At 49.7% G+C, this 17,970-nt stretch overlaps 1 protein-coding gene across 2 annotated transcripts; it reads right to left on the bottom strand.

The window, feature by feature from the left end:
- Nucleotides 1–362: 362 nt before the first annotated feature.
- stat1a (signal transducer and activator of transcription 1a) lies at nucleotides 363–13,793 on the bottom strand. Of its 2 annotated transcripts, XM_084487822.1 has the most exons (25): nucleotides 13,713–13,734; nucleotides 13,535–13,654; nucleotides 12,260–12,387; nucleotides 11,715–11,859; nucleotides 10,362–10,457; nucleotides 10,155–10,241; nucleotides 9,466–9,544; nucleotides 9,034–9,125; nucleotides 7,418–7,569; nucleotides 6,852–7,016; nucleotides 6,425–6,517; nucleotides 6,186–6,245; nucleotides 6,075–6,095; nucleotides 5,794–5,884; nucleotides 5,112–5,153; nucleotides 4,508–4,597; nucleotides 3,894–3,992; nucleotides 3,230–3,365; nucleotides 2,919–2,974; nucleotides 2,536–2,627; nucleotides 2,166–2,305; nucleotides 1,892–2,080; nucleotides 1,250–1,325; nucleotides 1,000–1,099; nucleotides 363–794 (listed from the first exon to the last, which is right to left on the bottom strand). In XM_084487822.1, the coding sequence occupies exons 3-25, from the start codon at nucleotides 12,385–12,387 to the stop codon at nucleotides 774–776; spliced, it is 2,250 nt and encodes a 749-aa protein (XP_084343948.1). In that variant the 5' UTR covers nucleotides 13,535–13,654; nucleotides 13,713–13,734; the 3' UTR covers nucleotides 363–773. The 2 variants fall into 2 exon arrangements, with proteins under 2 accessions (XP_084343948.1, XP_084343947.1); XM_084487821.1 differs by having other exon boundaries at nucleotides 13,535–13,793.
- Nucleotides 13,794–17,970: the final 4,177 nt, after the last annotated feature.

Raw genomic sequence — 17,970 nt, 5'->3', positions numbered from 1 at the left:
GTAAGGCCTACTTAAGGTACTTTATCCAAGGTAAGGCCTACTTAAGGTATCTAATCCAAGGTAAGGCCTACATAAGGTATCTAATCATAGGTAAGGCCTACTTAAGGTATCTAATCATAGGTAAGGCCTACTTAAGGTATCTAATCATAGGTAAGGCCTACTTAAGGTATCTAATCATAGGTAAGGCCTACTTAAGGTATCTAATCATAGGTAAGGCCTACTTAAGGTATCTAATCATAGGTAAGGCCTACTTAAGGTATCTAATCATAGGTAAGGCCTACTTAAGGTATCTAATCATAGGTAAGGCCTACTTAAGGTATCTAATCATAGGCCAGTGACGCTGAAACATGAATCCCGACACCTGACATTTTATTCTTCTTTATTCTTATTCTATTATTATTGCCACACCAAATAAAGCCATAGGTTCTGAAGGGAAGCAAAACTTTACCCAAACTCTACTGCTACGTTACATACTGCTTACCTAAACCGCGCAAAATAACTTTTTAGATGACAACGACAACCTGCAGCACAGAAGGTTACCCTAGAGAAGCTCACATATTCGAAAAACAAGTCAAGGCATTCGGACACCACTTAAGTACTCGTGAGTAAAAGTACTCTTGTGAGTAGAAGTACACTGAAAAGTCTAAATACTTTGATATTAGTAAGAATACTCTGATATAAGTAATAATACTCGGAAAACAAGAAACAAGACACAAAATACATGGTTGACAATGCGAGCGGTGTTTACGCCGCTCAGGGTGGGAGGCCGTCGGTCAGTTGTCCAGATCGGTCATCTGTAGGAAGAAACAACGTTAGCACTCATCATTAGCCTTAGCATACATCATTAGCGTTAGCATACATCGTTAGTGTTAGCATACATCATTAGCGTTAGCATTGACCATTAGCGTTAGCATTCATCGACATTAGCCATTAGGTAGGGGTGTGTGTGTGTGTGTGTGTGTGTGTGTGTGTGTGTGTGTGTGTGTGTGTGTCTCTCACCACATCGTCGATGTTTCTGGGCACGCTGACGATCCGCTCCAGGACTCTGAAGTCGTCCGGTGACATGGGCATCATGTTTTCTTGGAGACGGGACGGGTGGCTGCAAGGTCAGAGCAAAGAGGTCAGAGGTCACCACTAGAGTCACAGGTCAGAGGTCGCCACTAGAGTCACAGGTCAAAGGTCACCACTAGAGTCAGTCGCCACCAGGGTTTGTGTGTGTGTGTGTGTGTGTGTGTGTGTGTTTACGTACACCTCAGACACTGAGATCAGTTCTGTCTTCATGTATCCACTCTTGGCTGCATTCCCCTCCTCCATGGGCTCTGGAGCTGGACAGACAGACAGACAGACAGTGTAATTAAACCATACATAACCAACCCTCTGGTATGAAGGTTGGTGCCTTCTGGCCCCACTGAGACTCTCTGGGGGGTAGGTAGTGACTCTGGGGTAGGTAGTGACTCTGGGTTAGGTAGTGACTCTGGGTTAGGCAGTGACTCTGGGGGTAGGTAGTGACTCTGGGGTAGGTAGGTAGTGACTCTGGGTTAGGTAGTGACTCTGGGTTAGGTAGTGACTCTGGGGGTAGGTCGTGACTCTGGGGGTAGGTAGTGACTCTGGGGTAGGCAGTGACTCTGGGGTAGGCAGTGACTCTGGGGTAGGCAGTGACTCTGGGTTAGGCAGTGGCTCTGGGGGTAGGCAGTGACTCTGGGGTAGGTAGGTAGTGACTCTGGGGGTAGGTAGTGACTCTGGGTTAGGCAGTGACTCTGGGGTAGGTAGTGACTCTGGGGTAGGTAGTGACTCTGGGGTAGGTAGTGACTCTGGGTTAGGTAGGTAGTGACTCTGGGGGTAGGCAGTGACTCTGGGGTAGGCAGTGACTCTGGGTAAGGTAGTGGCTCACCGTCGCTGGGGGGGGGGTAGTACTTGCTGAAGGCCTGGTCCTTGGGGATGTTGGGGTAGAGGAACCGGAGCGGATTCTCCGGGATGTTCTCGGCCGCCATCACCTTGTAGGTGCGGATGATGTCGGCCAGAGAGACGGCCGTCAGCTCCCGCTTGGTGTAAGGCTCCACAGAGTGGTACACCGGGTTATCTATACACACACACACACACAATGTTGTGTAAAGTGTATACATGTGTGCGTGTGCGTGTGTGTGTGTGTGTGTGTGTGTGTGTACCCTGTATGTCGTGCTCTATCCAGGTGAAGGTGATGGCTCCCTCCCGGCTGCTCTCGCTGAACCTCAGCAGGAAGGTTCCCGAGTAACAGTCGCTTAGCAACACCTTCTCCCGCTCTTTGCTGAGGAAGCCCATGATGCACCTGGGGTCGTCAGAAACCAATGAATTATTCAATTAAGTGTGACCAATTAATTAACCTCTAGACCCGGACTACAGATTGGGTCTAGACTACAGACCTGGTTCTGTAGGGTTCTGGGTTCTCTAGGGGTCCATAGGGGTCTCCAGGGTTCTGGGTTCTCTAGGGTTGAGGGTTCTCTAGGGTTCTGGGTTCTCTAGGGTTCTGGGTTCTCCAGGGTTCTGGTGCTGACTGACCCGTCGTTCCAGAGATTCAGCAGGTGTCGTTTGATGAGGTCCAGGATCCCCTCCATCCACAGCCAGAACGGGAAACTCTTCTCGTTCACGCCCTGGAACACCACAGCACCATCACCATCACATCATCACCACACCACAGCACCATCACCATCACCATCACTACCACTACACCACAGCACCATCACCATCACCATCACTACACCACCATCACCATCACTACACCACCATCACCATCACTACACCACCAGCCAGGAACAGCCTCGTCAGGAACAGGTATTTAAGTGTTTTGCTCAGGGACACATCAGATAGGAGCCGGGGATCGAACTAGCAACCTTCCGGTTACAAGTCAACCCGCTCTACCTCCTGAGCTAAGCGGTACCCACCTTACAGAAGCGGGTCCAGGGGATCAGACCTTCTGGTTTCCTCATGGCCTTATGTCCTGAACATCCAAACCAGATAAGACCAGATTATATTAAAATGATGATGATTTAGCACGTGTGTAGCGTGTCTAGCACATGTTTAGCATGTGTCGAGAGTGTGCAGCGTGTTTAGCACATGTTTAGCATGTGTCGAGAGTGTGCAGCGTGTTTAGCACATGTTTAGCATGTGTCGAGAGTGTGCAGCGTGTTTAGCACATGTTTAGCATGTGTCGAGAGTGTGTAGCGTGTCTAGCACGTGTTTGTGTAGCGCTAACCCAGTAGCTTGTCAGCTAGCATGTTGAGCTGCTCCTGGTTCAGCCCCCTCTTGGTGACGGAGGAGAACTGCCAGCTCAGCACCTCCGCCAGCTGGGCCCAGGTGGCAGAGGGCGGGGACAGGAAGAAGCGCAGGTTCTGCAGGAAGTAGAATCACAGCGTTGGGATTGCTGGTGAGTATAGTGGTGCTTGATACTTCTGGTTAGTGTAGTGGTGCTTGATACTTCTGGTTAGTGTAGTGGTGCTTAATACTTCTGGTTAGTGTAGTGGTGCTTGATACTTCTGGTTAGTGTAGTGGTTCTTGATACTTCTGGTTAGTGTAGTGGTGCTTGATACTTCTGGTTAGTGTAGTGGTGCTTGATACTTATGGTGAGTGTAGTGGTGCTTGATATTTCCGGTTAGTGTAGTGGTGCTTGATACTTCTGGTTAGTGTAGTGGTGCTTGATACTTCTGGTTAGTGTAGTGGTGCTTGATACTTCTGGTTAGTGTAGTGGTGCTTGATATTTCTGGTTAGTGTAGTGGTGCTTAATACTTAGTATTTATGCTCAGTGGTTCAGAGCGGTTCTGCTCAGTGTTCAGAGCGGTTCTGCTTAGTGGTTCAGAGTGGTTCTGCTTAGTGGTTCAGAGTGGTTCTGCTCAGTGTTCAGAGCGGTTCAGGGTTCCTACCTTGTGTTCTGTGGTGAGCATGTTGTACCACAGGATGGAGGCCCAGCCGCTGGGCAGCTGGCTGACGTTGGAGATGACCACCACCGGCAGAGACAGCGTCTGCCAACACACACCGTCTTTAGTCCTAAGGACTACGGTACTGGTACTGGTACCGGGTCCTGGACCAGTCTCTAGTCCTGGTTCTGGGTCATGGACTAGTCTCTAGTCCTGGTCCTGGACTAGTCTGTAGTCCTGGTACTGGGTCATGGACTAGTCTCTAGTCCTGGTCCTGGACTAGTCTGTAGTCCTGGTACTGGGTCATGGACTAGTCTCTAGTCCTGGACTAGTCTCTGGTCCTGGTCCTGGACTAGACTCTAGTCCTGGTACTGGGTCCCGGACCAGTCTCTGCTCCTGATTGTGGACCAGTCTCTTGTCCTGGACTGGTCTCTAGTCCTGGTCGTGGACTAGTCTCTAGTCCTGGTACCGGGGCCTGGACTAGTCTCTAGTCCTTGTCTAGTCTCTGGTCGTGGTCTCGTCTCTGGTCCTGGACTAGTCTCTAGTCCTGGTCTAGTCTCTGGTCCTGGACTAGTCTCTGGTCCTGGTACCGGGTCCTGGTGGCAGCAGTGATGTCTCACCTCCAGTTTGATTTCCAGTCCAGACTGGCTCGGCTGGAGCTGTGACTCAAAGCTGATGGAGTGGAGCTCCTCTGTAACGATCAGGGGACCCTGCGCACACACACACACACACACACACACACACACACACACACACACACACACACACACACACACACACACACACACACACACACACACACACACACACACACACAGTCAGCATGGGGACCATGGGTGAGTGTGGTCCATGGTGTTCAGAGGACCAGTGTAACCCCAGTGGACCAGTGTTACCCCAGAGGACCAGTGCTACCCCAGAGGACCAGTGTAACAGTGTTACCCCAGTGGACCAGTGTAACCCCAGTGGACCAGTGTAACCCCAGTGGACCAGTGTAACCCCAGTGGACCAGTGTAACCCCAGAGGACCAGTGTAACCCCAGTGGACCAGTGTAACCCCAGAGGACCAGTGTAACCCCAGAGGACCAGTGTTACCCCAGTGGACCAGTGTTACCCCAGTGGACCAGTGTTACCCCAGAGGACCAGTGTAACCCCAGTGGACCAGTGTTACCCCAGTGGACCAGTGTTACCCCAGAGGACCAGTGTAACCCCAGTGGACCAGTGTTACCTCATTGGTCCGGTTCCCAGCCACCTTCTGCTCCTTCAGTTGCTGTGGATCAGAGAATCAGGGTCCAGGTAAACAACAGGACACACGCATGAGGCTGATCTGGCAATAACGTTAGCTTAGCGTGTAGCATCTGTAGCTGATCCAGCAATAACATTAGCGTAGCATGAAGGGGGCGGAGCTGATCTTGAGGCCAACATTAGATTAGAACGCTGCATTTGTAGCTGTTCTAGGGCTAACAATAGCTTAGCATCTAGCGGGTCTAGCTGATATGGAGCCAACGTCAGCTTATCATCTAGCTGGTTTAGATGATCCATGGCTAATATTAGTTAGCATCTAGCAAGTAGCTGATGTCGGGCTAACATAGGATTATCATCTAGCTGGTATGGATGATATTGGGCTGAGATAAGCTTAGCTATAGCAAGAGTAGCCAATCTGCTATGATTAGTTAAGTGTAGTGCTGTAGCGGGGTGTAGCCGCTTTATAAGCTTAGCATGTAGCAGGGAGTGGCCGATCTTTGGCTGACAGAAGCTTAGCACGTAGCAGGGTGTAGCCTGTATTGGGCCAACATTAGCTTAGCGTGTAGCGAGGTGTAGCCGGCCTTGGGCTAACATTAGCTTAGCATGTAGCGGGGTGTAGCCCGTATTGGGCTAACATTAGCTTAGCGTGCAGCGGCGCGTCTCACCAGGTGTCTGAACTCGGCGGCCAGGCTGCCGTTGGACTCCTCCATGTTCATCACCTTGAGGTTGGTCCCCAGGATGTTGAACTTCCTGAATCTGCTCAAACCAACCAACCAATCAGCACCTGTGTGTGTGTGTGTGTGTGTGTGTGTGTGTGTGTGTGTGTGTGTGTGTGTGTGTGTGTGTGTGTGTGTGTGTGTGTGTGTGTGTGTGTGTGTGTGTGTGTGTGTGTGTGTGTGTGTGTGTGTGTGTGTGTGTGTGTGTGTGTGTGTTTTAGGACACCTACCCTTTCTTCTCCGTCACGTCTCTGCAGGAGTAAAGGAAGGAGTAGCATTAGCATTAGCGGTTAGCACCTTCAAACATGGCCACAGCATGTTTCATCCACCTGGGAACTTACTTGTCAAAGAAGGCCTTGACTTTTAGTTGGTAGTTGAATTCCTGCAGTTTGACCAGAAACCTGAAAAAGCAATTAGAACCTGTTAGGACTGGTTCTGTAAGGACTAGTTCTAACCTGTTAGGACTGGTTCTGTTAATACTGGTTCTAACCTGTTCTAACCGGAGAATATGTGTGTGTGTGTGTGTGTGTGTGTGTGACAGTGAGTGAGTGAGTGAGTGAGTGAGTGATGGAGGAGGTACCGTAGTTTGACGGTGAACTGGACTCCAGTCTTCAGCACCAGGGCTCTCTGGGGGTGGGTCGGCATGCAGGGCTGACGCTCCACCACCATGGAGCTAACACACACACACACACACACACACACACACACACAATAAACACTTGAGGAGGTCCTACTGGGTGAGGAGGAGGAGGAGGAGGAGGTCTTACTGGGTGAGGAGGAGGAGAGGGAGGAGGAGGAGGAGGTCTTACTGGGTGAAGAGGAGGAGAGGGAGGAGGAGGAGGTCTTACTGGGTGAGGAGGAGGAGAAGGAGGAGGAGGAGGTCTTACTGGGTGAGGAGGAGGAGGAGGAGGAGGATGTCTTACTGGGTGAGGAGGAGGAGGAGGAGGAAGAGGAGGAGGAGGTCTTACTGGGTGAGGAGGAGGAGAGGGAGGAGGAGGAGGTCTTACTGGGTGAGGAGGCTCTTGAAGAGCTCCAGGGCCTTGGTCTCCAGGGACTCCAGGGTCTCCTCCTGGCTGATGGGGTCCTGCTCGTAGGTCAGCTTCTGCTCCAACTCCTGCAGCTTCTTCAGCTGCTGCCGCACCTGCTGCAGGGTCTCCCCCACCGCAGTGAACCTGGGGGGGGAGGAGGGTGGTGGGGGGGGGGGAGGGGAAGGAGCATGAGATCAGTCTGGTCTGGTATCTCGTAGGAGTCTAGTAGGAGTCTAGTTGGAGGTGGTGTATCTTGGTGTAGGAGGGAGGGGGGGGGGGGTCCGGGTGGAGGAGGTGGTGTGTCAGGGTGGAGGAGTTGGAGGTGCTGTATCAGGGAGGAGGAGGTGGTGCATCAGGGTGGATGAGGTGGTGCATCAGGGTGGTGGAGGAGGAGGAGGTGGTGTATCAGGGTGGTGGAGGAGGAGGAGGTGGTGTATCAGGGTGGAGGTGGTGCATCAGGGAGGAGAAGGAGGTGCATCAGGGCGGAGGAGGTGGTCCGTCAGGGTGGAGGAGGCGGTGCGTGAGGGCGGAGGAGGGGCTCTCACCAGTTCTGCAGCTGGTCCAGGCAGGCGTTGGGCGGCCCCCCGATGCAGGCGATCTGCTGCCGCTGCTTCCACTCGGGCAGCTCCGCGGAGATGAGCTCCGTCTGCAGAGCCTCCGTCAGCTTCAGCGCCTCCACCAGCTGGTCCACCACCGTCTGCAACGCACAGACCCGCTGAACCACCAAAGCACCACCCAGAGAGCACTGCCCAGTGTACACCTTCAGAGTACTGCCCAATGTACACCTTCAGAGAGTACTACTACCCAGTGTACACATTCAGAGTACTACCCAGTGTACACATTCAGAGTACTACCCAGTGTACACCTTCAGAGTACTGCCCAATGTACACCTTCAGAGAGTACTACTACCCAGTGTACACATTCAGAGAGTATTACTACCCAGTGTACACATTCAGAGAGTACTACTACCCAATGTACACCTTCAGAGAGTACTACTACCCAGTGTACACATTCAGAGTACTACCCAGTGTACACATTCAGAGTACTACCCAGTGTACACCTTCAGAGTACTGCCCAATGTACACCTTCAGAGAGTACTACTACCCAGTGTACACATTCAGAGAGTATTACTACCCAGTGTACACATTCAGAGAGTACTACTACCCAGTGTACACCTTCAGAGAGTACTACTACCCAGTGTACACATTCAGAGTACTATCCAGTGTACACCTTCAGAGTACTACCCAGTGTACACCTTCAGAGAGTACTAGTACCTAATGTACACCTTCTCAGAGAGTACTACCTAATGTACACCTTCTCAGAGAGTACTACCAAATGTTCCCCTGAAGCCCGGTTCCGGTGGTTCCCCGTGTGTCAGTCTGTGTTAAACTCCGGAACTGGAGCACACTTCCGACCGGAGAGGCTTAATGGAAAACCCCGGAGTGGGTCTTTGTTCACACCTGGACCGGACCGCCCCTTACCGTGGAGGGCTGCCGACGGGTCCTTGTGTGGAAGTTGTGGTCCACTTGTTTCAGTAGCAGGGCGAAAATCAAAGACTTTCAAAGCGCGCTCCGAGCCCCGGGTCTGCCGTCCGAGGGGGTGAACCCTGGAGACCCTCAGGGCTCCGCATGCTCTGCAGCTCAACAGTTCACACCGGAACAGATGTGTCGTCCGCGCTGCCGGCCAATGGAGTCGAACGTCCGCACTGGCGGCCATCTTGCCAGTCAGCTCGCTCACCCATAACATTGAGTTGGTGGTGGTACATGTACTTTTTAAACAACCATAACTTGCTAAATTTTCAACCGATTTTCAAACGGTTTGGTTTGTTATAAACGTCAGAGATGTAGTTATGACTCTGCATACTTCTGAATAATTATGTTATGTTCTAAAAAAAATAGAATAATCTAAAATAGGTACAAGATTTCCCTTTACAAATAGTAGCAGTTTGCAAGAAACCAAACCGTTTGAAAATCGGTTGAAAATTGAGCAAGTTATGGTTATTTAAAAAGTACATGTACCACTGCCAACACAATGTTATGGGTGAGCCGCCGTTGCGGACGTTCTAGACTCCGCCGTAAGACATCTAGTGTTCTATATATATCTATGGGCCACCCTCCCAGCGGCTCAGGTTTGGAGGAACTCCCATGATGCACCGGCTCACCCGTCGCTTGTTCTTGAGGTCGAAGCTCATGTTCCCCATGGTGGTCCTCTCCTTCTCAAGCTCCTTGGGGGTCAAACCGTTCACGTCGTTCTCTACGCAGAAAAACTTTATCGGTCATGTCGTTCTCTACGCAGAAAAACTTTAATCAGTCATACCAGTAGTAGAGGTAGTAGTACTACTAGCCTCTCAACTCTGTTCTTGTAGTAAGTGTAGTAGTATTAGTGGTAGCAGTAGTAGTAGTACCAGTACCAGTAGTAGTAGTACTAGTACCAGTAGCAGTACTAGCCTCTCACCTCTGTTCTTGTTGTAGTAGTAGTAGTGGTACTAGTAGTAGTATTAGTGGTAGTAGTAGTGGTGGTAGCAGAAGTAGTACCAGTATTACCAGTAACAGTACCAGTAGTAGTAGTACCAGTAGCAGTACTAGCCTCTTACCTCTGTTCTTCAGTGTGTTCAGTTTGAAGTCGTATTCATCTTGCAGGTCCTCCAGAATCTTAATGTTTTGATCCGTAATCTAGAACCAGAGAAAGTTACATCAACACTATAGCAATAATCCACTATCTAGATCACACAATCTGGATTACCCTCATCTAGATCACACAGACTGGATTACCCTCATCTAGATCACACAGACTGGATTACCCTCATCTAGATCACACAGACTGGATTATCCTCATCTAGATCACTCCTAACCTAGCCTCCTAAACCTGGCCGCCTAAAGGTGGCCTCCTAAACCTGGCCTCCTAAACCTTGCCTCCTAAAGGTGGCCTCCTAAACCTTGCCTCCTAAAGGTGGCCTCCTAAAGGTGGCCTCCTAAACCTTGCCTCCTAAAGGTGGCCTCCTAAACCTGGCCTCCTAAAGGTGGCCTCCTAAAGGTGGCCTCCTAAACCTGGCCTCCTAAAGGTGGCCTCCTAAAGGTGGCCTCCTAAACTTGGCCTCCTAAAGGTGGCCTCCTAAACCTGGCCTCCTAAAGGTGGCCGCCTAAACCTGGCCTCCTAAACCTGGCCTCCTAAAGGTGGCCTCCTAAACCTGGCCTCCTAAAGGTGGCCTCCTAAACCTGGCCTCCTAAAGGTGGCCTCCTAAACCTGGCCTCCTAAAGGTGGCCTCCTAAAGGTGCCTCCTACCTGGATGAGGGTCTTCATGGCGGTGACCTTCTTGTCCAGTTTGAGCTTCTCCACCACCATGGCGGAGGACACGCCTTCTCCTTCAGACTGGAACACACACCACATGGTTGTGTGTGTGTGTGTGTGTGTGTGTATGTGTGTGTGTGTGTGTGTGTATGTGTATGTGTATGTGGGTGTGTGTGTGTGTGTGTGTGTGTGTGTGTGTACCTCTGAACTCCGGCCCCGCTCCAGGATCTGTCTCTCCTCCTGGAGGTTCCTGGCGATGATCCCGGCCATGTGGATCGGGTCCTCCTGGAACCGGTCCTGGAACCACAAACAAGACCACGCTGAAACTGGCTGGTCTAGAGGTAGTGGGCGTGGTCTAGAGGAGTGGGCGTGGTCTAGAGGGTGTGGTCTAGAGGGTGTGCTGTGGGCGTGGTCTAGACTCTAGAGGGTGTGATAGTGTAGTAGGTGTGGTCGAGAGGGCGTAGTCTAGAGGGTGAGTTGTGGGTGTGGTCTAGAGGGTGTGTTGTGGGCGTGGTCTAGAGGGTGTGTTGTGGGCGTGGTCTAGAGGGTGCGTTGTGGGCGTGGTCTAGAGGGTGTGTTGTGGGCGTGGTCTAGATGTAGTGGGCGTGGTCTAGAGGGTGCGTCGTGGGCGTGGTCTAGAGGGTGCGTTATGGGCGTGGTCTAGAGGGTGTGGCGTGGGCGTGGTCTAGAGGGTGCGTCGTTGGCGTGGTCTAGAGGGTGGGCGTGGTCTAGAGGGTGCGTTGTGGGCGTGGTCTAGAGGGTGCGTTGTGGGCGTGGTCTAGAGGGTGCGTTGTGGGCGTGGTCTAGAGGGTGCGTCGTGGGCGTGGTCTAGAGGGTGCGTCGTGGGCGTGGTCTAGAGGGTGCGTTGTGGGCGTGGTCTAGAGGGTGCGTTGTGGGCGTGGTCTAGAGGGTGTGTTGTGGGCGTGGTCTAGAGCAGGGTTTCTCAAAGGGGGTGGCAGCGCCCCCTGGGGGGCGTTCGTAGAACCCAGGGGGGCGCTGGGAACGAACACAGGGGCGTCACAACTTTGCTTGTGTAGTGGTCATTATTTTTTACTTTTTAAACTTTCATGGTTTTCAAATATTTTCGGTGCAAAAATAGGATAACTGAAATAAAAAGCCTTTCTTCATATGGGTTTCTAACCCCTCTATCGTCTCATCTACTTTTTACTTTTTACTTACTATTACATAGTAAGGCAACATAAGACGTGAATAAAGCTAACTCCGCTTAGCATGCTAATTGTAAACAATAGAACGTGCGCATTACATGTAGACCACTGCAACGTCGCTAATTACGTCTCACGTCTTATGTTGCCTTACTATGTAATATGGTTGAGATGTATGTTGCTTAGTGTAATTCCCCATCCACCGCTTGCTTTGCATGTCCCACAAACCAACCAGTGGAAATCAGGGGAGGGGGAAATAGTTTCGGAAAGCACCACGCTACTGCGATGAGGTGGGTTTGTTTATCGGAGTTACTATGTTAAGTAAAAAGTAGATGAGACGATAGAGGGGTGGGCGCGGTCTAGAGGGTGTGTTGTCGGCGCGGTCTCAGACCTGCAGGTTCCTCTTGATCTTGCGGATGTTGTGCTGGAGCAGGAAGTTGTTGTCGAGTGTGAAGCGGCTGTGCTGGTCGTCCAGCTGGGACAGCAGCTCGTGGAACCGGACGGTGGCCAGCGACTCCTGACACATGACCGTATCCCTGGAAACCACAGCGCATTGAGGAGCAGGTAGGGGTTATACAGTACAGAGACGGGTCATTGAGGAGCAGGTAGGGGTTAGACAGTACAGAGACAGGTCATTAAGGAGCAGGTAGGGGTGAGACAGTACAGAGACAGGTCATTAAGGAGCAGGTAGGGGTTAGACAGTACAGAGACAGGTCATTAAGGAGCAGGTAGGGGTTAGACAGTACAGAGACAGGTCATTAAGGAGCAGGTAGGGGTAAGACAGTACAGAGACTGTCTCTGTACTGCGAACACAGACAGAGCGAACGCGTCTCTTAGCAGCAGCCGATTGAGTAGGCGGAGTTACGCAGCAGCTCGTTAGCCTCAACACTAATCAGGATGACTCCGCCCATTAGGGGGCGGGGCCACAGCTCTCACCAGTCGATGCTCTCGATCCACTTGCTGAGGTACTGGCGTATGTCCATGGGGAAGGAGTCGTCGTACAGCTGGTCCACCTGCTCCAGGTACTTAGAGTCCAGCTGCTGCAGCTGGCCCCACTGCGCCATCTGCTGGCCGCCAACAGCACCGCACAAAACACAGCTTTCAGTCACTGACGGAGCCCAACAGACTCTGCGTCGTTCACTTAAAGACCGGGTAAACCAAATTCAGTATTTTTCTTCTTATCATATTAATTAGGCCTTAAATGTGTCCCTCAAAACATGTAAAAAATATTTTTCCCATTCATCATTTCCTTGAGGAGCTAGGCCTCAGAGAATGTTCTGTGTGCAGGTTTAAAATGGGCGGGTCTACATCGAGGACCGCGTTACGTAAAGCGGTCATACTCACATAAACCCGCCCCCTGCTGCCCTCTAGGTATAAATACATTAACCGCGCACTAGCATTCTGTGGTTTCACCCGTCTATGGTTTTACCGCTCACGAGTCTGATTTGAATTGTCAGTTTGCAGCTAGCTTGCCCGTTGGACCTCTCCGGTGATGGGCGTGGTTTCCTGGCCTGCAGCGCACACGCCCCCACCGTCCTGAGCCAGGGATTACTGCTCATTTTTCATCAACTTTGAAGCATAATTTTATATACTTCGCGATTTTTTTAGTCCTTCAAATTTGGCAGGGTGGTTAATAATATATTTTCCTGTGGTATTATAAACTCAAAACCCATAATTATTTTTGGTTTACCCGGTCTTTAACTAACACTTACACACGCCGTTCCCCAATACCAACAGCTCACTTCAATACTCACTAACACATACTAACAAACACTCACACACTTCAACATTAAATAATACTCAACGACTCACCGACAAACTTTAATATTCACTAATACTAAACTACTCAGTACTAGACCTCATTATTCACTAATCCTAAACTATGACACCTTAATATTCACTAATAATAAACTACTCACTATTACACCTTAATATTCACTAATACTAAACTCACTATTACACCTCAATATTCACTAATACTAAACTCACTATTACACCTCAATATTCACTAATACTAAACTACTCACTATTACACTGGGTTATGCAAACTGTCTAACAGTCAGTTAAAATGTATAGGCCTACATTAATATTAAAATATTACAATATATGTTACGTTACAATAAGGGAAGTTGAGCACCAGTGGTAACTCTGGTAAGGACCCGTGGAACTGGCGCTACGCACGCACTAGTCTCACATACAGTCTGAACGCACCTGGACCGCTAGTCCGGATCACCTCTAGTCCGGATCAGCTCACACCTGGACCACTCTAGACCGGATCACCTCTAGTCCGGATCAGCTCTCACCTGGACCGCTAGTCCGGATCGCCCTAGTACCGCTCTAGTCCGGATCAGCTCTCACCTGGACCACTCTGGAACGGATCAGCTCTAGTCCAGATCACCTGTACCGATCTAGGACGGATCAGCTCTAGTCCGGATAATCTGTGCAGCTCTAGTCCAGATCAGTCTGCAGACCAGGAAACTTTTGACAGCACTATGACGCGCAGGGAAGTGCAGGCAGCCAATCTCAGCCCCTGGACGGCTCACAGGACCCGCCCCCTGCTGTATCAGCCAATGAGGGCCGCGCTTTGCGGCTGTTCCGTTAGTAGGTCTCCCTCCCCGACCAGCCAGACCCCCCAGCGGTGGCCCGAGGCTCCCGGGGTCTTAGCGTCGGGCTCCCGGGGCCAGGGGGGGACCGCTCCTTGCTGTTCGGGTCGTCATTACCGGTTCTGGGGTCTTCAGTGGGGACGTTTTGAGCGCAATACGACGCAGTAGTCAGGGAGGAATGCCTGATGGGAACAGCTGGATTGGCACCACGTGTTTTCAGGGAAAGCGAAAGTATCGAAGGCTGAGACACACACACACACACACACACACACACACACACACACACACACACACACACACACACACACACACACACACACACACACACACACACACACACCTTGACTAAAAGGCATTAGGTAATATATTACATTTATATCTACATATATCATAATTACACATACATGTATATTACTTACATGTACATATAATTATGATATAAGTATATACAGTATATATATATATATTAATTATTATATATACAGTATATATAATAGGCTAATAAATAACCGACTCTGCTCTGCACCTTCCTCCACCCACCTCCACCCAAAGGACGCAGTGTGGTGACAGCAGGGGTGTCTCACTCAGTCACTGTGGTGAAAGGGTGAGCACGGTTTAACAAACCCACCTTGAAGGAACCTTTCATTATGTCTGCTGTTGGGTCTTCTTCTGGGATCTTCTGTTCGCTTGTTGTGGTGTGTGTGTGTGTGTGTGTTGGGCACCAAAGGCTCTTCAACTTCCACACTACACCCTCCTCCCCCCCATGTCACGCTGCGTCGTGGTGATGAGGTCCTGGCGGAGGTTGGTGTCACTGAGTGTGGTGATGAGGTCGTAGTGGGGGTTGGTGTCACCGGGCGTGGTGATGAGGTCGTAGTGGGGGTTGGTGTCACTGAGTGTGGTGATGAGGTCTTAGTGGGGGTTGGTGTCACTGGGCGTGGTGATGAGGTCGTAGTGGGGGTTGGTGTCACTGGGCGTGGTGATGAGGTCGTAGTGGGGGTTGGTGTCACTGGGCGTGGTGATGAGGTCGTAGTGGGGGTTGATGTCACTGGGCGTGGGGGTTGATGTCACTGGGCGTTGGTGATGTCATGGGACGAGGTGATGTCATGGCGGGGGACCCTCAACCAATGGAAATTGAGATGTTAAATGAGATATGTGGCGAGCGCATGAAAACAGTAGCGGTTCCGACCAATGAGATAGAGTCTCGTGAACCAGGTGATCACACTGTCCAACCGGAAGCCAGCGGCACCGGCCCAATGGTCAGCGATCCGGAGGGCGGTGTTAACGAGAAGAGGAGGAGGAGCCAGAGGGAAAGCACTTTTGGAAGTCGAGGGGGGGGAAGGGGAGGGGGGGAGGGCAACGTAACGGAGAGGAAACATAGAAAAGTCATTGACAATCCAAACCGTTCCTTCCTCAGTAGAATGTATTTGAGCTTTAGGCAGATCAGCGCAAAGCATAAACGGGGACTGGGAAAAAGGGATGGCGATTCCAAAGAGAGGAAATCAATTCAACCTAGACGAAAGAAGAATCTTACATGCACAGCTTAATCCGATTAAAGCCATAGTTCGACTATGCTCCGCAATTGGACAACTGCAATTGTCCGAGTATACATGGCGGTGAGTAAATCGATTCATTGGCCGAAGCATGTCATTCCCCGGTACGTTAGGTGGCGCTGTACCCATTTCAACTAGTGGTAATAGAGCCACCGGTTGACCTCTTTACGTCACCAGCAACAACAAACTCAGGCGCCTGCATTCGAGAAAGATGTTTTCAGTAGACAGCTGTCAGTTCACTTCGGGTCCATATCATTTCTCAGACGCTCCATTGCTCCATTGAGTCCGCATATGAGGTCGGAACAATGGAGCGTCTGAGAAATGATATGGACCCGAAGTGAACTGACAGCTGTCTGCTGAAACATCGCTTTCTCCTCCATGTCGCGTTTTGGACTTCAGAGAGTCAAAGCCAAAGTTCCTTTCCCCTAATTCCTTCTCACCATGGGCGAGATAAACCCGACTAGGAGTCTTTACTTGTTGTGGAAGTACCAGAGAGTTGGAGAACCCGACGCAGTTTGTAAGATTCATAATATCAGAGAATACCCCCGTCAATTCGGCTGCGGCGCAATGAATGAATAAAGAACGTAGTTACTACTTTACAACCTTGTTGATGAGAAACATTTAGAAAAACATGTACTTTTAATTCAGCCTTGGGTGAAATCGAAGCATAGTGTGTACTACATTACTACATTATAACTACATTGGCACGACACCAGCTTCCTCCATCTTCTGCGCCAGCTTTTTAAATAAATCGCCTATCCGAAGTGAGTTGACAGCTGTCTACTGAAAACATCTTTCTCCCACCAGAGCAGCCCCTCCGCCGCCCGTCCGTATACGGCATTCCCCGCCGCGGCGCAATGAATGAATAAAGATCGTAAACACGTCGGGAGAAAAAAACATTTATTTTGACAGATGTGCCCGAAGTTACTACTTTACAACCTTGTAGATGACCCACATTTCGAAAAACATGTACTTTTAATTCAGCCTTGGGTGAAATCGAAGCGTAGTGTCTGTGTTCTTCCACCTTTAATGAATGCATGCCATGCGCACCCCCGTGGCCGACACAATTCTTATAGGGGGTCCATCTTCCATCTTCTCCATCTTCCTCCATCTTCTTCGCCACCTTTTTAAATAAATCACCGTTTCTCGTTTTCCGACGGCCCACAACAACACGACTATCGTCTCCTTCTACGTCCGGCTCATGACCCCGTGAAAAGATCTCGAGCATGCGCAAAACGCAATTCAACACATAATCCAATTCGACTCCGTACATGCACGCTTAACTCGACTATGAATCGCATTATCTAGATTCGATTTTAGCTCGCGTTTAGCTGTCGTAAGGGGTAACACTGTCGTTTTTTATCGGTCGTCATAAAAAAAACGTAAGGGGTAACACTGACATTTTTTATCGGTCGTTGTGAAAAAAAAAACATAAGGGGTAACACTGTCACTTTTTATCAGTTGTCATGAAAAAAACAAGGGGTAACACTGTCGTTTTTTATCGGTTGTCGTGAAAAAAAACATAAGGGGTAACACTATTATTTTTTATCGGCCGTCGTGGAAAAAAACATAAGGGGTAACACTGTTGTTTTTTATCGGTCGTCATGAAAAAAAACATAAGGGGTAACACTGTCGTTTTTATCGGTCGTCATGAAAAAAAGGTAAGGGGTAACACTGTCGTTTTTTATCGGTCGTCATGAAAAAAACTTAAGGGGTAACATTGTCATTTTTTATCGGTCGTCATGAAAAACGTAAGGGGTAACACTGTCGTTTTTTTATCGGTCGTTGTGAAAAAAACATAAGGGGTACCATTGTCGTTTTTTATCGGCCATCATGAAAAAAACATAAGGGGTAACACTGTCGTTTTTTATCGGCCGTCATGAAAAAAACTACTGTTTTTTTATCGGCCGTCATGAAAAAACGTAAGGGGTAAGACTGTTGTTTTTTATCGGTCGTCATGAAAAAAACGTAAGGGGTAACACTGTTGTTTTTTATCGGTTGTCATGAAAAAAACATAAGAGGTAACACTGTCGTTTTTTATCGGTCGTCATGAAAAAAACTTGTTTTTATCGGCCATCATGAAAAAAATGTAAGGGGTAACACTGACGTTTTTTATCGGTCGTCGTGAAAAAAAACATAAAGGGTAACACTATAGTTTTTTATGTGTCGTCATGAAAAAAAACCGACGAAAGACCGAGTGTTATTTGCCTACATTAACTTTTCACACTGGTTGTCTGAGTGGGGACATGAACCAGAGTCTCCATAGTGTCAACCAACACTCTTACCAGTGGACCACCAGGACTATAATTACATCGTGCTCGTCATCTTCTTAAGTCTCGTCTATTCTAACGTCAACAAGACAACCAGACGTCAGGTCAAGTATAACCTTCAAGTTTTAAACAATGTGTCTCGGTGGTACAAATGAGAGAGATGATGAGCAGAGGTCATGATATTGCAGAGATGTGAGGACATGGGTTCAAGTCCTGGTAACCAC

The sequence above is a fragment of the Micromesistius poutassou genome, assembly GCF_964030765.1.
Source record: "Micromesistius poutassou genome assembly, chromosome: 24".
Classification (NCBI taxonomy): Eukaryota; Metazoa; Chordata; class Actinopteri; order Gadiformes; family Gadidae; genus Micromesistius; species Micromesistius poutassou.
The sequence above is the reverse complement of the archived record's forward strand: the minus strand, read 5'-3'. Positions and strand labels throughout refer to the sequence as shown.